The sequence below is a fragment of the Mya arenaria genome, chromosome 1 (assembly GCF_026914265.1).
Source record: "Mya arenaria isolate MELC-2E11 chromosome 1, ASM2691426v1".
Classification (NCBI taxonomy): domain Eukaryota; kingdom Metazoa; phylum Mollusca; class Bivalvia; order Myida; family Myidae; genus Mya; species Mya arenaria.
In genome coordinates, this window is record NC_069122.1 from 35,713,216 (window position 1) to 35,739,975 (window position 26,760).

At 34.6% G+C, this 26,760-nt stretch overlaps 1 protein-coding gene across 1 annotated transcript; it reads right to left on the reverse strand.

The window, feature by feature from the left end:
* Nucleotides 1-5,333: 5,333 nt before the first annotated feature.
* Nucleotides 5,334-23,875, reverse strand: LOC128226756 (uncharacterized). The gene is made up of 10 exons (XM_052936793.1): nucleotides 23,803-23,875; nucleotides 21,462-21,503; nucleotides 20,882-20,988; nucleotides 18,792-18,863; nucleotides 16,642-16,703; nucleotides 15,618-15,667; nucleotides 13,167-13,276; nucleotides 11,045-11,116; nucleotides 5,917-6,073; nucleotides 5,334-5,410 (listed from the first exon to the last, which is right to left on the reverse strand). The coding sequence occupies exons 1-10, from the start codon at nucleotides 23,804-23,806 to the stop codon at nucleotides 5,334-5,336; spliced, it is 753 nt and encodes a 250-aa protein (XP_052792753.1). The 5' UTR covers nucleotides 23,807-23,875.
* Nucleotides 23,876-26,760: the final 2,885 nt, after the last annotated feature.

Sequence of the window (26,760 nt, forward strand, 5' to 3'; positions counted from 1 at the left end):
CGTTGAACAGCAATACTAACACATTCAATCCTTTATTATACAAATCACCAAAGAGCTTACACAAGAGACCAATATATAACACAATTTCCAAATAACTATAACAGCTAAATATCCAACGAAATAAAATTTTGTACCCACGTGTAGACATTTATCTAATGACTAAACACACATTCTTATTACCTGGTCTTTTAGGATAAATTATTTGCATGTATCTTGATGGTTATTAAAACATCATGTATACGTCAAGTGCATGTACCAGGAGCCCATTTTATTATTAAGGATATTAGTTTTTAGATCTAATTTCACAAACACAAATTTTGAAAACAAACTTATGAAAGAAAAAAGCTTATGTTATCTACCTTATATCAAGGTTTCTTTTCAACTTAGATACACACTTATCAAGCCTTATAACGATATTTTGACACTAAGATAATTTCAACTTCTAACTGAGATCTTAAATGCAACGGTGCCCAACAAAGGGGTTCTCTTTGTATGTATAATTGTTGATCTATGTTTTGTTGTGACACACAGGATAAACAAGTTACAACATTAACTTTGCTTTTTTGCCGGAATATTACGTAGACGAGGTTATTACTGAGCAACTTCAATGCGTGTTTAGGGCTGTTTGTCGTTCACTAGGGGTACGTTTACAATTTGTCTCAACATATCGTTACTGTTGATTTGCATTCATCAACAAATTACTTAACATTTGGACCGCAGTATCTATAACCATATAAGCTCTAGCTCATCACTAAAGTAATTACCTTCAGCCCATTTAACGCGATTCATGAAAAATCCACAAACCTTGTGATATACTTGTGCAAGTGCATATTGTTCACGTACACGTACGATAACTCGATCAAAACACATGGGCAAAAAATCAATTTTTGAAAAGGAAGCGCCAATCTCATTTTTAATTTTTGATTATTATGATAAGTAGTAGCAGTAGTAGTTTTAGTAGTAGTAGTAGTAGTAGTAGTAGTAGTAGTAGTAGTAGTAGTAGTAGTAGTAGTAGTAGTAGTAGTAATAGTAGTAGTAGAGTAGTAGTAGTAGTAGTAGTAGTAGTAGTAGTAGTAGTAGTAGTAGTAGTAGTAGTAGTAGTAGTAGTAGTAGTAGTAGTAGTAGTAGTAGTAGTAGTAGTAGAAGTAGTAGTAGTAGTAGTAGTAGTAGTAGTAGTAGTAGTAGTAGTAGTAGCTGTAATCAGGGAATGAGCAGTTTTTTCGAAAGACGATTTTATCAGATTACAAATTAAAAAGCTTGGAAATTTATGAAAACAGAATAGTTTTGTTTATGTTTTTGTGTCCAAATTGTCAGAACTACACAACCAACAATGTTATGAGGTTTTGTGGTAATTGCAGCTATTTTAAGAAATTTATTTGCATTTTTGTAAACATGTCATGGATATAATACACGATTGTTCATTATTTAATTGAATATCTTTCTTTTTTTTGTAAATATATCATCAATACTCCACAAGACATTGTTGATTAACTAGTCTGGGGCATTTTGACACAAACTAAAAGTATCAACATACTTTTCCGCTTAAATGCAATACCTTTGTAGTACTGAAAGGTGGTAGTATTTGTGGTGGGGGGATTGGCAGTGGCAGTGAAAGTGGTAGTGGCACTGGAAGTTGAAGTGGAAGTAGTAGTGCTAATGGTAGCTGTAGTGGTAGTAGTAGTAGTTATTATAAAGTGGTTATGGTGGTGGTTGTTGTAGAGGTAGTGGTAGTGATAATTGTATAGGTTGTTGTAGTGGTAGTTGTGGTCGTAGTAGAAGTGATAGTTGTACTGGTAGAAGTAAAGGTAGTGGTGGCGGTAGCTGTAGTGGTAGTGTAAGTTGTAGTCAAAGTGGTAGTGGTAGTGTTAGTTGTGGTGGTAATAATACTCGTAGTTGTTATGGTAGGTTGTTGTAGTTGTAGTGGACATGGCTGGTGAAGTTGGAGTTGTATTTGAAGACGTTGCCGTAATGGTTGTTATTTTGTATTTAAGTAATAGTTGTATTTGGTAGTTGTAGTGGCAATGTTTTTGGTAATGATGATGGTAGTGGTTATGGTAGTCGTAGTGATAGCGGAAGTGGTAGGCGTGAAAGACTCTTAAGACAGGAAATAGATAGGAGTATTTTATTTGGCAAAATATTTAGATAAAAAAGATATTATTAAATTAATTAAAACAATATCCGCTATGGCACTGTTTATTTATTGTTTAGTTAAACAGTGAAAATAAAAGCGAACTTTCTAAATTTTCCTAATCCACATAATTTTGATAAATTTAGTATTGAGATTGTTATCATACAATATCATTATTCATTAATGGACGTTGTATCTCCAATGGTTAATAATGTAAAAGACAGATTTTACACTCCTGAGGCTATAATATTGTTAAGACTGAAACAAATTTACTACGTATTATATATTGACATGACGTCGAAGCCCCTGATATAAATAAGCATACCTCCCCAGACCAATAAAGTGATTTACTAGTCACATGATAACCCTTAACAATTAAATGCACCTGGACCTAGATTGAATTAATTTCGCTTGCTAAACAGAATAGACAATTTTCGAGAGCGGTCTTAATCCGTCTTATCAATTATACGTTCAAATAAAATTTATTACAAAATAGAGAGCATTATATTATATTTTGCTGGGTAAAGGCAACTGTAAATAAGTAAAGTGAAACATACATACACATACATATTTTCTATTGATATTTCATCACACCTGCAGGTTGATTGTATGAAGATTATAAACAGGGACTGTTTAGTCTGGATACATTGAAGTCAACCACAGCGTCGGCAACACTTATTTGAATTCATACTACGAAGTGAAGCATGAGATTGTAAACAACCCATCCATCTTCATGCCATATTATGGCAATTAAACACTAGACATTTCATTGGAATATCAACTAAATCCATTTTGTACAGTTTATGTGAAACCATTGTGTGACATCCGTCGCCTTGAGCCGTTGTTATTTTCATATCTGAAAACCATCATCACCTGGACTACTGAAACCCATTTATTTTTTGAAGTACAGATACGTTACACAACATTCAATAACTATATAACCATTTTTAATGATATAATAACAAGTATGTAATTGAAAATCATTGTGCAACAGATAAACCTGGAAAAATACATACTAAGCTGTACATCGCCTATCGCAATAGCAACGCTTTAATGTATTGTAGTAAGAAATTTTACCTTGTGGTATAATAGTAATTTTGACACAAATGTATTGAAACAATAATTTTTATTTTTTAAAAGGATATTCTGCAACACATTAGAACGAAATAAATTCATAAGCAATTATTTTGATTTGCTTATTTCAGAGTTCATTTAACATCAAGCGTTACGTATGTAACGTTTAACACGTTGCGCCTGACACTATGGTTAGACATTGAATGGCGTACTTGAGTTGTTTGTGGGATTTTGTGCTGTTGTTCCATGTTTCGGGTTTGTGATTCTTGTTTTAGTGTTCTCTGTTTCTTTTGCGTTTACTATGTGCAATTATACGGATTTTGTGGTTCTTCAAGTTTATGCAAATTTTGGTAAGATTTACCTTTCACGTTTTTACTTTATTCAGGATTGTTGGAATAAGAGTGAAGTTGTGCACACAAACTGGTTTAAACCCCCAGTAAATTTACATTTTACTGACCATTCCAAGGCGGTACCTAGCCATCCTTGATAAACATACCTAGTTTTTTTATGTAAAGTATGTGTGCACTGTGCTGCTTGTGGAGTTTTTGCTGTTCTTCCATGTTTCTTGTTTGTGATTTTATGTCTTTGGCGTTTACTCAGTGCCATAAAACCGGGTTTATGTTTAAACTTTTTGCTACTGAGCTTGTTTCTGTAGCTTTTCGCATTAATATTAAATTTAAGTCATGACGTACAATTTTAAACAAACGTCAAAAAGATGAAATTATATGGTGTTCTATTAATCATAATTATGAATACTGGGACAACATGAAATCGCGTTTTTAATTGCTCGTATCAACATATGCGTTGTTAAGTTGGCATTTAAACTTGATATGTAATCTTAAGAAAATTAAAATACTTAGGTCTGTATCATTTTTCAACGCCAAGTAAACGCATTAAATAAGCTTGTAAAATGATGTTGCCCCATTAAAATATAATTAACAAGTTTTTGTTTGCAGAGCACTTAGAAGAAACATGAGCTTTTTGTCGAGAGGAAAAGGGCCTGTTATTCCCCTTGTTTTGCACTACTTAAATGGGCAACTCCGTACATGAAAATGGCATTGGAGGCGACAAAGGCATCATTGTATTTAAATATTAATTGACTTTCGTATAGAAACTTTATGTATGTATAACAATGTGTGTATCCAAATGTTTTATTTAACAATTTAACAGATAACATCACTAATTCAAGGAAACGTTGATTATCACTATTTTGTATTGCAAAACGAGTTAAGCTCGAAAAGTTATGAAAGTTGGTGATTTTCAGATTAAAAATAAGGATACAAATAACTGACATAGATATACAGGATTTTAATAAATCGCTATTCCGTGCCTACTGGTTATTTTCGACTTGCAAGCTATCAGAAACGCCTACTTAAAAATGAATGTAAATCACACCATGTCAGTCAAGCACATGTTAACTGATTGAAATCTCCGGAGATACAACCTAAATCGGCAAAGCAGGCACAATAAACGTTTCAGTAATTTTGTGCTCGATACGACATTACCCTAGTTCCACCACATCCCTGTATATCGGCCATTAATCTGGTCTTCTTTCAAAACACAAAACGCATCAGAAACTTTAACACTCCCAATGCAACACAACGATGATATTTTACGGATTTACCTACCGCAAATAGTAATATATACGTCAAAGGCCTTGTTTAACCGTTCCATAAGTAGCGCCCTCTACTACCCCAAAGAAAAAAGGGTAGTTCAGATGGTTGTTTTGTTGCCCTAATTCTGATTGCTTTTTGTCATCCCTCAGTTCTCGGACCATTGAATTGATGAGTCACGGAATAACTAGTACAGCCCTTTTATGTTGAAATAGCCCTTAATTGCAATTAATCAATAAACATTTACATGGAAATTCTGACACCCTGCTCGTTACATAAGGGGGGACAAATAAGCGTTGGCTAGCTGGTAGTTAAAAAGCCAAACTTTCCTCAAACTAAGCCTTTATGTGTAATGTAATCAGGCTCATGAGAGTGTTCTTCGATATTATAATAAGACAAAAACAAAAACCACCGCTGAGAAGATACTCTTATTTCAATATGTAACATTAAAATTAGAGAAGGCATGTTACAGTCATCTGAACGGCGACCTCGATGTCGAACAGTCCGCTCCGCATGTGTTACCCAGTAACACCAGACGAGGACTCCAGGGTGTCCAAACTAAACAAACCACGCTTGTACTCCTCAAACAGTTGCTCTGCAAAACATGTATGACTGTTTCTCGGATTGTTCATTCACATATCGAGGATGAAAGCATAATTGTTCTACGTGCCATAAGGCAATGCATTAGATAATACATTTTCGTTTACATCCTTCGATATACGAAAATAGTTTCGATTCATTGTAAGAACTTGGAACGATTATCTGAATTGAAAACGTGTTGTTTGCTATATTATTCACACAGTCTGGTTAAGTAACTGTGCAGAAACCTTACAAATATACCGAAGTAATAAATTGAATTGAATACAGCTAAAGGTAAACATACACATCAGAATATCTTTGGCAATCTTTTTTTTATAATTCCAAATATAAATTCATGCATTACAACAGGGTATTAAGAGCAAATAACTAAAAACGGAACTTATTGCGTTGAACATTATAGTCAATAACAGTTTTTATTAGAAAGGAAAGACAAAAATTAAGATGAAAAAGAGGACATGGCAACTCCATGATCTGAATTTCACACGACAGTAAACGACTTACGTCTTACTATGTGACAATCACCATAGTTACATCCTCCACCTCTACAGCAAAAGTTGCAGACTTCCGTCATAGATGTACTACAAGCTGTTAAATTGGTGTTATGTCCAAGGCATTGGTTTAAATCGTCAAATGCTGTTTTCATCATAATGCGGCACATCTGCAACATACGTATGCCTTAATGACAGAAATAATATTTTCCAATTACTTCTGACCATAAGCACATGCTAGTTTTACCTTTATGCCTTTTTGGACATCTAAAAAGTATGCAGAAAGGCAATTGGTTAAAACTAGGTGACTTTTTTTTTTCAAAGTTAACACATTTTATAATCATTATCGCGCAGTGTTTAAGAGTGCTGGTTTTGGAGCGGTAACAAGTAGGCGAAGCTTCCCTTGTGAACGAAAAATAATCAACGAGCTAATTTTATTTCAGTAACAAGAGAAGTGGTTGTAGCAAGTATTAATTAAGAATCCACCTTATTAGCTCAAATATGATCTATGGACAGGTTGTTTTATATTATACAATTGCCTGTTGCTTTCTTGAATATTCAAATAATTTACGAAAAGCCACATAGGTTTTGACGCACGGGACAAGCGTAATAAACAGGCTACGCTTCGACCTAATTGTATCAATTAAAATACGTATTCCTCCTAAAATGCATTTAGAGGCAGATACGTGGTGAAAAGGATTTAAGTGCATGTTTTACCGCTAGCTACGACGTTTTATAGCGCTAGCTCAGTGATAGCGCGTTAGGTGTCGGTGCGGAAGGTCAGGGTAAAAACTCCGGCCGCGACAGACCGAAAGTCGCAAACATATGGTACCAGTAGCTTCCATGCCTAGCCCTCCGCAATAAAAGGGTAGTCCTTCGGAAAAGGGTAGTCAGTACTGGTTCAACCCAAGAAAGGTCTATTCAATATATCGCTGCTTTAGACACAGGATGTTCAAGAAACAAGTTGTCTTTTCGCAAAGAGCTAGGTTATCGCCCTGGATCTTTTGCATCTCACTCTGTTTCTTCAAGTCTTCTTATGTCATGAAGTTACTGCGGATATCAGTCACTTCTATCTCATGCCACTTGTGGCAATTAAACACAATTAAAGTCGTGATAGCGTTATGACGGAGACAAACCATTAAGCTTAATAAAAAAGTGAAAACAAACCTCGATTCTCGAGATATATGTTATTAATTGTATATTTGTTCACAATTGTTTGGAGCAGATGGTATAAAAAGAAGATTGCTATTACCGAAAATAAGCCCCTTTCCCTGATTACAATAAAATCAAACAGTGTTTGTATATTAAAAATAGACATGAGGCTCAGTTTATATGTGAAAATATGTATTTTAATCTCGAAAGCAAAATGTATATGTCTATTAATGGACATATCTAACTGTTCTCTATCAAAGAACAGTTTACCATAACATTTATTTACAAAGTGACTAAATTTGAGCAAAAATGAAATTCATCAAATTTAATGATTTATATGGAAAAAGCTTAATTGAACAGTCGGAGCACGTTTTAAATTTGCGGTCGACCCCTCTCATAAAGGTCGATGTTTCAGTGTTTCTAAAGAGAAAAAAACATCGCATAAATTGGAGATATAATTCATTTGTTGAAAAGACGGTGCTACAATTTGTTACACAATGAGAAACCACATACAATCAACAAATGACTGTACAAACCTAAGATGTGTATTATATTCTAATTTTATTAAAAATGTTTTTCATATCTTTTAGATGAGCCCTTAGTCAAATTAATCTTAATATATTATCAAACAATACGCTAATTAAATAATAACGAACGACATATGCTCACTCACATTATTAATGAATGATTATAGAATAGTATTATATACATCATTGGCAAAATAAGCAAAAAGGCGTTTTTCAACAACCAGATGATCAGTTTAAGTGCAAATTAGCACAAACCTTTTTATTAATGCTGTTTTGATAGTATTTTTTATCAGAAAAACGGTGTTACCATTTAAATATCGATGCTAAATAGAGAGAGATATTTGTTGATTTCATTGTAAGATCGTATTTTGCCACTTGTAAAAATATTTTTTTCTATGATTGCAAATGAAATCAAATAATATCTTTCACTGATATAAACATTTTTTTTCTGTTTCTTTTTATGCTTATTTCGTAGTTTTATTAGTCGGCGCCCAGAAGGGCGACGACTATATTTTATATTACTTTAGAAATATTCCAACTTAGGGACTAGTTCATAAATTGCAGAACAATGCTTTCAATAGTTTTCACGTTGCATGATAAAATATGAAGTTTAGTTTGTTTTATAAAACTTAACACTTTAATTGATAATGAAACCTTAAATTATTAAAGCCCTGCTTATCATTATGAAAATTTTGATTTTAAATACCAACTCAATCATAACAACTCGGCCATCTCCGAGATAGATACAGGCCGAGGTGTTCCGATTGATATTAAATCGATGAAGGTTACACGGTACTAATAAAATATCCTTTATGTTTTTAAATCGCAGTAATCTCCCTTAGTGACTGCAAAAATGCCGAGTTTTGAAAAATTAAGATTGAGCTTAATAGTTTGTTTTGAAAATGCCATTCGAAAGAATGAACTCCAGATATTTCCCCTTTGATGTATAGTATTTTTATCCCCGTTCTATATACTCATATGATTATATATCTTTTGTTATAATTTAGTTTAAACCGGAGGATTAGCTTGGGTAAAACCCCCCAGAATATCTATAATTCCGGGCTTAAACTAATGTAACAATATTTTTAACCATTATGTCCTTCGAGCATATGTACACCCAACATAAAACAAAATATGATCATTGAAATGATAACTATTTTTGGTTATCTGCATGCACGTTTTTCTTCTAATTTCATTGCGCCGACTTGATGCTATGCATCAACTTTTTTCTTGTTAGTTTTTGAATTTACGTTTTCTAGAACAAACTTTTCTACGCCGCTACCCGTGGAACACCCCTTACGCAAATTAATAGCTGATAACAAAGCTATCGATTTCTGATTTCCTGTTCGTAGGGAAAACAGTTCCCTCATATATTGTTATTGTTATCGTATAGTATTCACTCGTGTTTGAGTGCAAACATTTTATAAAAAAAGTTCACTTTGTAAATGCATCAATGTTCCAAATAATAATAGTTAATGCACGAAAGTACTTTTAAATTAAACAGGAAATTAATACATGGCCAAATTCCTACGCCGCCAGCTACTGAATAAAAGCTTTAATGATCGAACATGTTAAACAGGCTTTTGTGCATAATCATTGGATAAAAACAGTTTTCTTCGTTTAAGAGACCAGTCTGTTCCGCATGAAAAGACTGAAGACCACGCGAGGTTGTTGAGAAAATTTAAAGCGTGGGTGGGGTAAAACAATCAGTTTATTGTTCTGTGATTTTTTAATAGGTTCGTATTACAAAGACAAACAATCGTATTTATGTTCGAGCAGTTGTTTTTGTCTGATTTGTTTTGTATGTAGGCAAATGTTCGAACTTACAAAATCGTTTGAAAACAGGATAACAATTTGTCTAATAAACGGTAAGTTTTTAGTCCAATTATGTCATTATATAAGCTTCTACAAAAAAAATTAAATATCAATTATTATCTTTTGGCAATATTTTCAGGGCCAGAAGTGACGTGTTCAATTTTGATCAAAGGGAAGTAACTTTAATGGATTTATAAATAAGTTCTTAAAGTTGATATTTCGCTCCTTAGTTTGAAGTGAAATTATCAAATTAATATTTTCACTGTAGTGTTTTCTCTGATATAATAACATGCTGCATCGAAAAACAAGAAAATGGTGTATTTCTGTTCATGCCTGTGTTTGCCTTCAATTACATAGTACGGTAAACTTAAGGATTTTTTTCATTATAACTCCAATAGTTACTAAACAAGATAATCACAAACATACTCTTTTCACGATAACAAAAACTTATAACAATTACATATCTTTAGAGTATTAACGAAGCAACATTTTTAAATAGTTGATAACCGATTGATCGCCGGAACTTCCGACTGATGTGCAATTACTGTTTAACTTTATTGTAACGCTATGTTTTACTCGTAGAGCGTTTTGCTTTCGTTTATAATAACTGACTCTTTTATATAATCTAAACTCTCAATCTCTAAAAAAACAAACAATGATCAACATTTATGTCTAGAACCGGGTGCAAAAACAATTACCTATTCATTGCTTCGTTAAAATATTGCTGGATATTTTTTAAAGTTTGCCTTTCGAATCGTGTCGCATTTTACTTCATGTAATATAGATATGACGAATAATGAAAATCTCGTGGCATAATCACATAGTCAAACGCATATATCGTACCCTGATAGATTGGACATAAGAACATGCCAAAAACATTATACCACAAAAATATGAAATAATGAATTCTGCAATGGTTGTTTGGTGATCAGATTCATAATACATTTGAAAACAACTGTACATTATTTTCTTTCTGTGTAACAGAAATCATGATTTGACTCTTTAATTTATAATTTATCGTTAAAGCTGCACTCTAACAGATTGAACGTTTTGACAACTTTTTTATTTATTGTCCTGAACGAGCCAATTTTTGCGAAAATCAATGAAAACCAGTTTTATAAGACTTCAGACCAAAAATAAGATCGCAGATTTCTATATTTAAGTTCAAAAATTGATGTTTTACACATTTTTCTTAAACCGTTAGTAACCGTTAGTAACGGTTTGAGCCATAACACATTAATTTTCGAACGGAAATATGAAAATCTACGATCTGTTTTAGTCAGTCATTATATATCATTTGTTTGCAGATATTTACGCAAAAATTTGCTCTTTCCAAGATTTTTTTTAAAAAGTTGTAAAAATGGTATATCTGTGATTGTGCAGCTTTAGGCATCCCATGATAACCGTGTTTGTCACTGGTTAACAATGAAAATTCATACTTTAATAGACAATGAATTTGTTATAAAATTCACATATTCCAGAAATTATACTTTCTTTACAAGACAAAAGCATTTTCACTCACCACATGCAGAAAACATGAGAGTGGTATAAGGATCCCCGAATCCATTTTAAGTACTTTATTATGATCTACCGAGCTGGCATCGGTTCTTAATAGGGTGTTATTGATGGATATACTTAACTGATTACCTGAAAGTTGAAACATCCGTATCTGAAGCTCATATCTGACCCTGGATGGTACTGGTTTTGCGCATAACAGGCCTGATAAATATAGCAAAACAAGTTAATAGGTTTTTCGCATAACAAGCCTGATAAATATAGCAAAACAAGTTAATAGTGATTCAAAGAGGTTGATTTTCCTGTCTGCCAATATTATTACGACGGTGCATGCATAGTTCACGCTTCTTATCGAAATAATCACAAAATTTACGATACAATTTTTCAGTTTTCAGGCCGATTATCGTCTTGCCCATGGACCGTTCGAGTTTGAATTTCAATTTTCGCTTTTAAATCAAAATAAACACATTGCAGTCTTGACTACGTTATCACAATTTATTGATACGCTCAATTATTTTTTTAGAAGTTTATGGAGGAAAAGCGATCGGTTAGAAAGTATGTTAGTATGCTTTAACCAGTGTAGACAAATAGGGCGTTGGTTTTTTATTTAACATTGACATTGAAAACAAATGAAACGGCTACTTTGTATTTCCATATATCTTGAACACAGTTCAAATAATTCGACATTAAAAATACAACATATTTGCGTAATTTCAATCAGAAAGTTGTTCTAGTCGATACGAGTTCATTGTTATTTAACGGAGTTTTGAAATTCAAGATTTGAGACGTGAGCGTATAAGTAAATTGTATAGAACCAATTCGGTTGAACGTATTGTGAATTGTTCAATCAAAGAATAAAAAATGATGGAAAAACAAATTTGAAGCACGATGTTAATAATTTCGCATTTAACGACAGGTCTAACTCTCAAAAACAGTATTTAATTTTAAAGTTAGTTTACTCATCGGGTCGGTCATTATTATAGGTATTAACATTTTTCGGCTAACGCTTTAAACGCTCGCTTAAGTTCTTACAGATTGTGAGTCTTTCATAACCAGCGGAAACAATTTTTGAAAAGAGAGTTCAAACGCAGACGTTATGGTCAACTACAGAGTGTGCACATTTGAAATTTCTATGTGAAATATTAAAAAAGGTGATATTTAAGGGCCCTATGACATGAATGAAACACATACTAGGGTAGTCAAGTCACCACAAATCCATCAGTTATTCGTCAGATTGGCGTCTGAATACCAAACAATATCACATCAGTAGTGAATCGATGATCGATGACAGTGTGTGATAAAACAACAATATATAGAAAATGAGGAAAATAATTGAAAAAAAAACATTGCCATACCAAAACTGTGGATATATGTGGAGGGGACATTTATAAATACATAATACATTTTAAGTTGTCAATATGTTATAGATGGTGATCTCCTACACTCGTATAAGCTTAAAATAGTCCCGCAACTAAGTTTCACTGAAGAAATTGCGAAAATGTCCCTCGAACAAAGATGTGATTACGCCATAACACTAAAATAACACTTAATATATTGTAATACCGTTCATTAAAGTTGAAGCTTATTTTCTATTTTATCCAAGGATTCTTCTTTTCTAAAATGGACTTTGCCGATTTTGACATGCATCCTTTATCGACATTGAACAGACATATGAACAAAGCCAATTGTACTGTACAATCTAAGGACTAGCAATCACTAACTTTCAATATTTGTGTGTTCTCATAAAAAACTTGTTACCATTACTTTTATTCCCCCTACATGAATTAATTAGTAAAAAGTTAATGGTTTATCAATTTTGTTTGTTATACATGTGTATGTAATGAATTTTAAAAAAAGAGTGTCACTTTAAACAAGGCACATAATTTTCAAAACAGTCGTAATAGCGGAAAGAAAATGCCTGCCTTTTAAATAATTTACAACATCCTCATATAAGGGCGAGTTTCGACAGCCATAAAAATGTCCATTCCTCCAATACCGTATTTGACAAGTTTAAAACCAATAATAATGGTAATTTCGCGGGCCCTTTTAACCAACTATTGATTTGCACGAATACCTAATAAGTGCTATCAAAGTTATTGTTATTTTAATATTGCGCAATTACTTTTGAAGAAATATATTACAAACAAATGTGACATGAAACATATGCTGCTCATGAACTGCTTTAAAACATTACAAAACCATTTCAGGTAATCAGTCATGACAAATTGACCTTAACAAATGAAATGAAACTTACCTGGCTACTATCGCACAGTGTAAGAGTAGTACAGTCCTTTGGATCCCTGACTTCACTTTGGTCTGAGTGCCCCTTCTCACAGTAGTAGCATTTGAAATCATCAATGGGGTCTTAAATAGAAAACTAAACATATTGTTTAACTACGAATTATATCATTATCAGTTAAATCTGGATAATATCGTTGACTATTACCGGTTGATGATTAAACTGAAAGTTGGTAAATTAAGGACATTTAAAATGGGCAATATATTGATAATCTATTACAATGACTTAACAACTGAGACCAGATCTGACGACTTGTTTAAAGAAAGCAATATAAAGTCAAAACGCTGCAATGTGATACTGTGTCATTTTTTATCAAGGTGGTTAATACAATGCTTTCAATTATCCAATTAATAACCAAATTGATTTTTTAATGGACATGGAATTCAATATGTAGCTAAACTTGACATAACCATGAAGTAAAAACTTATGACGGAAAAACTTCTGAACAGGGTTTCAGATATTATAAATTAAGAAAACCTTCTCTGAATGTGTTAATGGTCATTATAATATTATATCGATGTACAATAGTAGTCGTAAATCGCTGATTAAGATAAGATAGAATAAGATTTATTTAAAGTCGGCAAGACATATATACAGGGAACATAAGCTTTGATGAGCTTTTATAACCGACTAAATCACTAATAAATTACAAAATTACTTATAGTATTGCTCATCCCGATTTTTATGGAGATATTATAAAGCAAATTCGTAGAATTTTAATGTTTTCAGCAACTAGTTGGGCAGCTAGATTCAATGAATTTTATTTAAACCGGAGATATAATGACAATATTTTATAGAGTACTTGCCTTCTTGTTTTTGAAGATTAAGTACTCATAAAAATATAAGGTTGAATATGGCGTCCTTACATAACTTTCAGTGCTTTGATTTTATGGGGGGGGGGGTTATCTTTAAAACCGTTTTCTTTCTGCTGGCTAGGGATGCTCCAGTGTGTGACGTCTCTTTCTTCTAAAATTTTCCTAATCATTTGGATGACAAGTTCAAGTAATACGGGTCGTTTTTTATTTTCAATAATGTTTTCTTTGTTTGTTCCCAGTTTTAGTACAATGATGTTTTTTTTTTATTATAAAACTCTATGATCAGACAGTTTTAAACCTTTTATTTGTTAAGGCAGACTGTATGTGATGCTCATAGACTCAAAATATAACTGCGTCATATGTTTGAACAGTTGGCCTTAGGTACACCGAATTGTATTCCTTTGTCTGTAGATAGAGATCGGATCCCTAGTTATTGAGATACTTGGAGTTTACCTATTGTTTTATTATTATTTGTTTTATTATTTAAGTTCCTCAAGTTAATGCATGCCTTGATCAGATTTACCTTTTGTGTTTTTCCCTTTTCACAGGATTTTTGGGATAAGAGTGAGGTTGTGCACGCAAACTGGTTTAAACCCCCAGTGAATTTATTTTACAGACCTATCCAAGGCGGTACCTAACAATCCTTGATAAACTCACGTGGTTTTTATATATTATAAATGCACTGTGTTGTTTACGGAGTTATGTGCTGTTGTTTCTTGTTTCTTGTTTGTGATTTATTTTGTTTTAGTGTTCTATGTCTTTGGCGTTTACCCTGTGCCATTAAACGGAATTTATGATGTAACTTTTGACCTCAGAGCTTGTTTCTGTAGCTTTTCATATAAATATGTTTTATAATGTCGCTATGTTAAATATGTTTTCTAAAACTTTCTTAAGGATTCAAAAATATTGATACTTTTATTTTGATGCGCCTGGTCTTTTTCAGGTTTCGTCATATTGCCTCTCGGTCGTTGTCTTTTATTTCATTATCATGTGCCTCTCAACAGGATATATACTTGCTTTATGTTATTACAGTGCTTGCCCCTAGTTAATGTTGTCTGTTTGGCCATATCCTGGGGGCTTGCAACTGAAGCAATGCTTCTATTACCTATAATACTCAGTACATGATTACTGTTTGATCCATCTTAGTTAACGTCAGATTGTGTTTATTATTCCATACAAAATATGATATGTGTTTGGTGTGTAACAAACGTGGTCAATAAAAGGACATTGCTCCAGTTGCTTTTCGACATTCCTTCAGAAACAATAGCAGATTAGAACAGAACAGAATATTGATTAGACTTAAGCATAACAAGCTTATCGTCATATAACCCATATACATACAAAAACATAAATATGACGTGCAACAATTTTAACCAATATTATACGATTAATATATTGGATTTTATTGTTACTAGGATTGAAATGGTGAGAATGCATTTATATGATATCATATTTTGTATACATTAGGGCTATGTTTTATGAGATCTTAGCAATCTGTAACGTAGACTATGTTTTATAATTATGTTTGTGCATGATAATCGCCGCTTAATTTTACTTGCAGAACATTTGATTAAGATTTCACTCTACTTACCTTTTATACCGCACATCCTTGTATTACAGTCATTTTCTGTTTTGCAACATCTGTAATGAGAGAATATTTCAATATACTGACTGGCTTTATATAAGTACGGGTACAGAAGCTCATGCCGCAGATTGGTCATTTTTTTAAATTTTCGAGTTGTATCCGACTCGTGGCTCACATTTGCATGCTAGATAGCAAAGCATATGACCAAACATTAAACAGAAAATGAAAAATGTATGCTCAAATTAATACAAAACAGCAAAACAATAGATATAAGGTTTCTACAGCTTAATAAGTATTAAATTTAAGATGATATAAAACGTTTGAGGTTGTGGTGTCTTATTTCGCAATACATATTTGCAACACTACTCGCATGCTTGTAAACGCATTCCCCAAATTATAGGAATAATTAATTCAAAATCAATACATACACATGTATAACAAACATCAGTTTTGACTGATAAACCTTTAACTACTTATTAGATAATGCATTTATGAAAAATATTTATTACCGATAACAAGATTGTAACCGTGTATCTAATAGCAGAAAGGTCAAAAATATTAAATGATTGGTGAATGCTAAAAGATTTACTGTAATCTACTATAGTGCCATAAGGTAAAAATACTGTGTTTTGTGCTCATTTCTTTCAAATTATACTCGTTTCCCTTCATAAGAACCATTGTTTTGACATTTATTTATCCTTTTTTGAATATTAGAACAATTTTATTAATAGTGGTAAATCTGAATTGGGAGTAAGAGTGCATCTTTTATATAAATTTCTGCGATTTATTTTTTGGTCAGCAGTCTAATATCACTTGTTTCCATGGAGTTTTGCTGATATTTGATCCTTCCAAGACAGAAAATGGAAAAGTTGTCAAAACGTTCAATATGTGAGAAAGTGCTTTTAAGAGTAGATCCTATTTTCTTGACAATACCTCATTTTACTTAAAGATTTTACAATCGTCCTTTCATAAAAAGCAAGAAGACAATGGATCTATGGTTACTATCTAGAAAAGGAGCCAAAATACTTACTCCGAGCACGAAATCAATTCACCCTGTCGTTTTCCAATGGCCGTCGATGAAGCTGTACATTGCTGATAAAACAGATAAATAATAAAACCAATGTGTTTTGTTTGTCTAACCGACTCATAAAAATGTCTAAACATATGATTTGAGTCATTATTCAGCCTCAACAATGCGATCGCCTACCAGATGCACATGTGATAAGCGTTAAAAGAGCTCTGAAAACCAAAAACATTTCACAGAAAACAACCTTTTTCGCCAATTAGATGACATTTAACTTGAACACTTGTTTATCCCCAAATTCATTGGTTCAGCCGTACGCTGCAGTAGCTGCTTTCTGATCTTAGTTTACTTGATTTTTTATGTCTAGACTTAAGAAGTTATAACGTATAAACCCATTACTTATGTTGTGCTACATTAAAGCTGTCTTTCTGATGTTGTGTATATAGTAAACAGTTATGTCATGTTTATGACAACGCAATATCACTCTTAAAACGAAACCCATTATGTTGGAATAATGCCAATATAACGTGAACACCTTTAACTACATTTCTTTATAGTGACAACATGTTAAATGAAAAGCAAAACCAGAATCTTCAACATATCATTTTTCATCTTAGTTGTCTGGCTTCCATTACATCCATCTCTATATTAACCATTAGGCCGGACAATTAGGGTACGTGTAGATGTCTTTTAACACGTTACGTCATCCAGCTATAAGTAGATTTACTTTGTACAAATTTAAGGTATGTACTGGATATCTAAGAAACATGGTATGTGTTATCTTCACCAAACAGTTTGAAAAAGATTGTAGAAAATGCACGGTATTGGCAACTAAACAACGAGAAAAAGGTGTTTTACATGGTATCCGAAGAGCCTACCATTACACGCGGAGAGTAGTTTTGCAAATGACGTTTGAATTTTTTTTACACGTATCTACGCGTAGAAGTAAAAGTGCAGTGGTAGAGCAGTTTCGATAGGATACTAATACGGGTACGTAAAATATCATTTCATTTATGCACGCCAAATCGCAGACCGTAATTTGGTTACGGGCACGAAAAAACGACAAAGCGTAATCGCGTACCGGTAAGACGATGCACAAAGCCTAGTCGAGTAACGTTAGTTACGCTGCACAGAGCGTCGTCGAGTACCCCATCAACAATGAGCAGAGCGCAGTCGGGTACCGGGCACAAGGAACTACAAAGTGTAGTCGAATACCGATTTGACGATACACAAAGCGTAGTCGAGAAACGTAATTCACGCTGCACATAGCGCCGTCGAGTACCACATCAACAATGCGCAGAGCTTAATCGGGTACCGGGCACAACGTACTACAAAGCGTAGTCGAATACCGATTTGACGATACACAAAGCGTAGTCGAGTAACGTAATTCACACGGCACATATATAGCGCCGTCGAGTACCACGTCAACAATGCGCAGAGCTTAATCGGGTACCGGGTTTAAGGAACTACAAATCGTAGTCGAATACCGATTAGACGATACACAAAGCGTAGTCGAGTAATGTAATTCACGCTGCACAGAGCGCCGTCGAGTACCCTGTCAACAATGCGCAGAGCTTAATCGGGTACCGGCACGAGGAACTGCAAAGCGTAGTCGAATACCGATTTGACGATACACAAAGCGTAGTCGAGTAACGTAATTCACGCTGCACAGAGCGCCGTCGAGTACCCCGTCAACTATGTGCAGATCTTAATCGGGTACCGGGCACGAGGAACTGCAAAGCGTAGTCGAATACCGATTTGACGATACACAAAGCGTAGTCGAGTGACGTTATTCACGCTGCACAGAGTAATCGAGCACCGAGTTCGGAGATGCGCAAAGAGTAAATAAGTACTGGAAGGGACAATTAAAGATCATAATCGAGTACCGGATTCGACAATGGGTAGATCTTGATCTAGGTCTAGATTTGGCGAAATTGACAAAGCGCGGAGCGTATTCGAGTAACCGGTTCAACAATGCGCAGAGCGTTATCGAGTACCGAGCACGACGTATCGCACAATGTAATCGTGTACATAGTTCGAGAAAAGGTAGAGTTTAAAACAATGTTACAAGACACTGCATGTTTAATGAGATGAAATAGTAAAGTAAACTTTGATGAAAACCGAATTGAAGTGTTAAAGTAAACAGGGACACATACGCTTATTGCACGGCATCCGCCTCTGTAGACAAGCTCAAGGGTTGGGGTAATCACTTCATCCATGAAGCATTCCTTGCAATGAAAGGGAGCACATTTCGATTATAAATATAACAAATACATAGGCTGCAAATTGTTAGAATGATCACAGAAATATGCGGGAAACAACAGAAAAAAAAGCCAAGTAGCCAATTAGTTTACGATTAACCTGCAAGGAAACGCAATGTGACATTCAACGAAGGACACATGGCGTCTAAAATTTACAAAGACAAATAGCACATACTTTAAAATTTAAAGCAGTAGTGTAAATAACGACAAAATGCAAATATAGCTTATTTTGGCGTTATAGGCAGGGGTCTGTTCCACAAAGTCGCTAACTCCTGGGCCTGCTCCAAGAAGGCGCTTTACGCCTTTGCCTGCTCCAAGTGATCACTATATGCAAATGCCTGCTTTGCTAACGCGCTTTTGACATTAGCCTGCTGCAAGTAGGCGCTATGTGCATGGAATTGCTCCAGGTAGGTGCAATTGGCCTTTTCCTGATCAAGAAACGCGATATATATAGGCCTGTTGGCATTGGCCTGCTCGAAGTAGGCATTTTAATACCTTGGCCGACTCCAAGTAGCGCTTTAGGCCTAGACCTGCTACATGAAGGCGCTATAGTCACGAGCGTGCTCTACCTAACCGCTTGAGACATTGGCCTGTTCCAAATAGGCGTTGTACGCCTTGGCCTGCTCCAAGTTGTCGTTTTAGCCCTCGGCCTGCTGCGAGTATATGATATACGTCTGTGCCTGCTCCATGTGGGTGGCCTTGGGGGTTGCTCACAGTAGACGCTATACGCTATGGCCTGATCTACATAGGCGCTATATGCCTGGGTTTGCTCCAGGTAGGCGCTATAGGAATTACTCTGCTGCAATTTAGCGCTTTTAGCATATGCTTGCTTCAAGTAGGCGCTTTAGCCTGGGTCTGTTCGATGTAGTTGTTTAAGGCCTGAGCCTGTTCATTGAAGGCGCTTTAGGCATTGGTTTGCTCCATATTGGTGCTTAGGTCCTGAGCAAGCTCCACGTTGGCGCTATATGTCGAGGCCTGTCTCCCAAGAGCAGAATTCAGCTAAGCTCGCTCGGCATAGCTGCTTTAGGATTTGGCCAGCTCTTGGTTGGCGATTTAAGCCTTGGTCTGCTCCAAATACGCTCCTTAGGCCAGGAACTGCTCCACGTAGGTTCTATAGGCCTGTGTCTTCTCCAAGTATGCGTTATATGCATGGATCTGCTTCAAGTAGGTGCTTGATGTCTCGGACCGCTCTTTGAAGACGCATTAAGCCCGGCCTTTCTCGAAGTAGAAGCTATTGGCCTTGGCCTGATCCTTGTTTGCGCTTAAGGCCTGAGCTAGTTCCGTGTTGACAATAAAGGCCTAGGCCTTATTCTTGTATGCGTTTTTAGCCATGGTTTGTTCAACGTAGGTGCTTAAGCACAATTATTCAAATAATCTACGCCAATGAGTAGATACATTCTGACATGGAATTGCGTGTATCAAACTTTGGACTTTATTTCACATGGACACAAATACTAAATGCCTTGGTAGTATAATAATATTTCCGGGTTATCCAAACCCAGAGACATATCAGGAAGACGATAGACTTTGGAAGAACAGACTTAATCAACAGTTCCATGGTAGTTATCCCGACAATTAACCGAAACTGTCCATTAGCAGCAACTGTCATCTCCCTTAGGAATTGGAAGCGATATTCTATTTCTGGGAGGTATAACGGTATCCGACGTACAATAATGTGAATTGGCGATGCCTGGTGAACATACAAGGGTAGTGGTTAGCGCATTTGAAGTCGCCTGTTCGTTCTGTTCTGCTAAAAAAAGTGTCCCGGATTCGATTTCCGGCCTGGGCTATGTGAATTTGGAAAATGATCACCAAACCGGACAAATGCGGTTCCTCTTGGTTATCCGGGTTCCGCACATCCTGTGGACACTTTCTCGCGTAACATGATGCCATCAGTTGTCATTTATACAATATTGATAACTTGGTTTGCAATCGTTGTAAAATATGAACCTTTACTAACAAACATGACATAATATGAACATCACCTCTGTTCGATTGTCACAAAAAGTTTGCGTTGAACAGTCGGCTAGTGTCCTGGCATTTCTGCATACGCGACACTTCAACGTATTCTGAGATGGTATCTGTGCAAACGCTGCAAAAAGAGTAAAACCGTTAACATAGTTAAATGAAGACAATGCGAATCGGAAACTGTTGTTTGCGTAGTAATTGCACTCGCATCTATACAAGAGCATCGGGTTTGATTTCCGGCCTTGGTTTATGTGCGTTTAGTTTTTTGGTTACCACACTGCACACTTGTTTTATCTCCGAGTACTACGGGTTTCAACTCTCTGGCGCTGCATCATGCAATCCTTATAAAACACACATAGTTAAAAAATTTAAATTGGAAGTCTGTGTTTGAATTATAACTGGAAGGTGGCGGGAAACTAACACTATTTTCATCTAAAAGCTATTTTTATTGATTTTTCCAACTCATTGTGTAATGTTTTTTTAAAAAAGTGTGGTTGTATTGTAAGACTTAAAAGTCTTTCTAATAATGTTGACTGAAAATAGTGAGGTCGAGTTTAAAAAAAAAGATAGACTATAAAATGCAAAACTCATTCTTACCGCCAGGCAGGACGACACAGATTAACGGTAGAACCAATATATCTGAAATAATCGAAATAGTTTCTCATAAAATTTATAACCACACAGACGAACGCACACACACAAGCGCACCAGATTATATATATATATACATTGCTATTTTACAGTTGTTTTCAATAAACATTAAAATAAACTCACTCATTGTGCCTGAAATCACAAACACATTTAAACTGTGGATTGGAAAAAACCTGGTCATGCAGTTACCGCAGATGACAAATATGTCATTGCATATTAGGTCACCTGAGCCACGATTTGCTATACTTGTAACGGAGACAGACGCCTTTCTCTGACGATACGTTCTCTGATGGACGACTTGCAAACTTCTTGAGATATGAAACACAAAACTTTCTTCAATGGTCATAGAAACTTTCTCTCAAATTTAAAGGTATCATATTTCATCCTAAATCCAATACATCAAAAAATAGAAATTTCTCCAACTTTTAAACAAATCTTGACAAACACAAAAATTTATTTGGAAAATCAGTTTATAATCATGAACCTTAATGAATACTTACATTAAAGTACTAAGTGGCAAACAAATATACATGTGAGAACATATAAACATAATACAAACAAAAACTTTCGGGACGCTGAACAAAGTGTCCAAGACGGATAGAGATTGGGTAGATACTTGTAAATGCATACACAATATCCAAACTATTTTGAGAATTTGTCAATCTATTCGGAGGTCAAAAGTCAGACCCTGGTCCAGCGTGGTTGGTCAAAATTGTACTTACTATCTACTCTTTTTTCGCGATTCAACCTAATTGTAGGAATTATAACTAAAAGATGTTTGATTGATATATGTTTATAGAAGAAATGTATGTAAGACTTATACAGTATTACCACGTACGGTTCAGAAATATAAATGTAAGCTAAATGTATTAAAATCATCAACTTTGATTCGCACAAAGAAACATTGAAGTAATAGTAAGAGAGATTTTACTTCTATCAAAATATTCGAAATTGAGTATTTTGTATTTAGATATCACTTATTAAAATCTGATCAGTATTTGATATTTTGGTTAACTCATTTGTTGAATAGATATTAAAGTGATCCTTAGCACAAGTATATTTGGACTAACGATTTAGCAAATCTTATTAAGCGCTTCTGTGATGTCCATTCATATAAAGACAAAGACAGAAGTGATATAGTTAGCTAAAAACAAACACAATACTAAGAAAGCAATCGTTTTATATCCACGTTTGGTTTGACACATTTCGTAGCTATCAATCGAAATGATAAAACTTTTGTTATCCATGTGCGAGGTACTCTCATACTCATGAAAGAGACTCAGACAGAAATCATTGGAGACCCACTTGCGAAGTTACGGGGTTAAGGGGTGACACGATATGGGATATACCACGTTACGCGCAATATCTATACATCTAAACTACTATCTATAGTACCATACAAAAGTAGGGGCAAACACCATTTTTATGTGATAACCTACAGAAACAAGATCAGTAGCCATAAGTTTAAACATAAACCCTGTTTAATGGCACAGGGTAAACGCCAAAGACATAGAAGACAAAAAGTAACAAACAAGAAACATGGAGCAACATCACAAAACTCCACAAACAACACAGCGTATATATTCTATATTTGAAACTAGGTATGTTTATCAATGATTGTTAGGTACCCCCTCGGAACGGTCAGAAAATGTAAATTTACTGGGGGTTTTAACAGTTTACGTGCACGAACCTCAATCTTGTCCAAACCTCACTCTTATCTATGTTGACGGGCACAAAGCAAGCGACAATAAACTAAGGACACAAACATATTAATATCACACACACAATGTTCAATACCAAAAACAGTTTGTTTCTAGCACACTTTAAATGCTTTAAATGTTTGATTGCAATTAACACACCAGTTGATGTATTAGGTGTTCAAATTTAAACAGGTATCAAATGCAAATACAATGTTTACGAAATACAAATGAAAATGATTTAGGGTCAGTTTAATATTATCATTATTATTATCGGTTGTCAAAGACGAACGAAGATGGCCAAGATAGAGAGACAATATTGAATTTTGAATATTAGCTTGCATTCTTTTCACAAGGTCTTTGTTTTTAGTTGCATATGCTATACATATGATATACCGCGCTACGTCTTTCCAACAACACCTATCCCTAATTGCAATTTTCTGATACAAAATGGCTCATTCATCACGTTTATTGCTTTAAAGATGACGCTGGCTCTGATAAGGCTTCTGTGTTTACTTGTGATGTTATGTTTGTCAATATATATCATACAACGACCAAAAGATTATTAAAAAATGAGATGCTCTACTTACTCATTTTAAATCCGTTTTTGTGACTTAGCTTCAGCAAAGTGTTCTACAATCAGGACTTTTAGTAGTGCATCGTTATCTCAGCTGCCAGTAAGCCTGCACCTATATAGAGTCCTCAAATAATTAAAGCTTAATCTAGGTCAATATAACTGATAGACGTCTTTATTTGAATTTAAGTGTAACATTAGACACGTTTTTTGGGAATTCATCAATTTATGATTTTTTTAGGACGGATTGACGAACCTGGAATTTACGGAGCCATTTGGCTGCCAAAAAAAACACATTTATTTTCGCAATTATTTCCTATATTATTTCATTATAACGCAATATTATAGTGTTAAATTGACACATTTGAATATCCGATTCGTTATAACGGAGTTTTATTTTGTAAAGATGGAAAGCCGTTTTCGTTATGTCGTAAAAATAAACAAGATACATAATACTCAACTACATTTGTTTATGTTCTGTGAAGTGTGGAGCAACTATTAGGCTAATATATACTTAAAGACATATTAAAAACAAAGATGTGGTTAACATGTATTTCTTATTTCGTAACATTCAAAAGAGATGGTGTCTTAAATGGGGGAACTCAAGCTTTAGATATGATAAGATATTTGATAAATATTACTTGTGTCCATTGCGAGCTCTTTCTAGGAGAAATTGTAATCATTCTTATAATGATAACGACCACACTTCCTACACCATTTGCGCACGACTTCGTTGGTAAGAACAAAATCAAAATACCACACATTTCTTTGACGTAAACGAAAACTGTTTGCAACGATTCATTTCGAACGAGGTAGATTCAGCACAATACGTCAAGTCGAAGTCAAGTTATTTTAAGCCAATATAATGCGGAATTTTATTTCGTTGTGTTTTAGTCAACGTAAAGTATGATTGCTTATCTTACAAATTCTGAGTTTAACACTCTTTCTTTAAATGCGTCTATCGCGTTATTTTTCTTCTTTCTGGTGTGTTTGTTTGTTTTTGTAATGGATACAAGTCAATTTTGTATTTCGCTTCTTTAGATCAACGCATATTCTTTCAATTTCATTCACACTTCGCAAATCTTTGAAATATATTTGACCTGCATACAAAAATGACCTTTAATTGCGCAACAATGTATGCAAGTTGAACAAAACAAATGACATCATTGACGATGCCCTGTATAAAGAACCGAATTATACTACGTCCAATTATCTTTTTAAGCGTTTAAGGTTTATTTTTCAACGCTTTAGTTGGATTATCACAAAGAAATTGTAAGAGAAATTATCAAAAAAAGAATATTATTCGAATTGCAATTCAGCAGCACATGGACAATCTTGCACCGACCAAATGTTTTCATACACCGTCGAACAGCAATACCAACACATTTCATCCTGTATTATACAAATCACCGATGAACTTACTTTTTAGCGCTTACTGTGCACAAATTTAAAGAATCAATTTTACTCACTTTCTTTTTTTTTCCTAACAAATGTGCAAGTTTTGGAAAAAAAACAAAACTTCCCGAGTTCTTTGCCATTTGTAACGCGTGGTTGTCCTTCTTTTTATTATAAGTGTCCATTTTCGCCATAGCGTTCATGTATTTTCTTTAAATGTGGAAAATTCAGCCATGACCCAGATATATTCCACAGCTGCTGTTGACGCATTATGACTTCAGTAATTAATGTAAAGAGATAGTCTTATTGTTAAATACTTTATTATTAAAAAATACGATGCATTATATTGATTCTGTACTTTCTATTAATCCAGTGTTTATTTTCCGTATGTTGACTTGTTATCATCACCACTGTGAATGAACGAATGGATATATGCATTATACACGATACACTGTGCTATGGGTGTTTATCCGTAAATGTACTCTTCCTAAATATTCAACAATATTTGAACCTTTCCCAACAAGTTGATCCGAAGTTCCCTTACGAAAACGTCGGCCTATTTTAAATGGCGCCCAACGAGGGATTTCTAAAAACAGAAAGTTTTATGTACCGGTGGAAAAGTAAATCAGGTAGACCAACCTTATGACCACCATACTTTTAATAAACAGCATTCTGTAGAGTTGTTTTCGGCACCCCGTATGTCTTTGCTGCCTAATTCAAACTGATTGACTTTGCCCGCACCAAACCAGCCGCTTCTCTAAAATACTTGAGGAGTACTTTTGCCTTTTTAGCCCAATTTGTCGACTCATTTTCTAAAAAAGAGGGACATATCTCAATACAATGATGAATTGGTTAATTGTTAAATACGTATTGAAGTGATGGTTTTATAGCTTTAACGTCATTGAGAGAATGTAATACTTTAAAATATAACAACACTTGAATGAATTTTATGTGGGCGGAAATAGAAGAACAATCTTGACAAGGTGCGTCTATTTCCGACCACCCGCATAACTTTTCTTCTAACTTAGACACTTATGATTTTAGTTATCTACCTTACTTCCACACGTGTTTTAATGGCAAAAATGTGTAAAACCTAAAATATGACCAACAGATATGTAGTACATGCCCTTATGATCTCATGGACCTAAAAGTACAAAAAACATAAGAGACACTCACCTCCAATCGCCCAAATCTTTAAATTCTTTAAAATCGGCGAGTTTACAATCTAGCGTCTTTTAAAAATGGCTGATCGATCGGAAAAGGACATTATGTCATAATTATTACGTCATCAATGGCATATTTGATATTAATTAGCATATTAGATCAACTTAAAAAGTGGTCGGAAATACAAACATGTTCGGTAATACCCGCTCCCGCTCTACTGTTATACCATATAAACATGATGTGTGATTTTTTTTATTCCTGCCACTTTCATTGAAACCATGCCTGTGTAGAGTCGTGTGCAGATCATTGACTATACCAGAGGAATGCAGCGGACGTCATTTTAGCACTGGAGGAGCCCATGCAATTGGAACGAACAGGAAGGAGGACCTCGTTTTGCTGAACATTATTAAAGTGT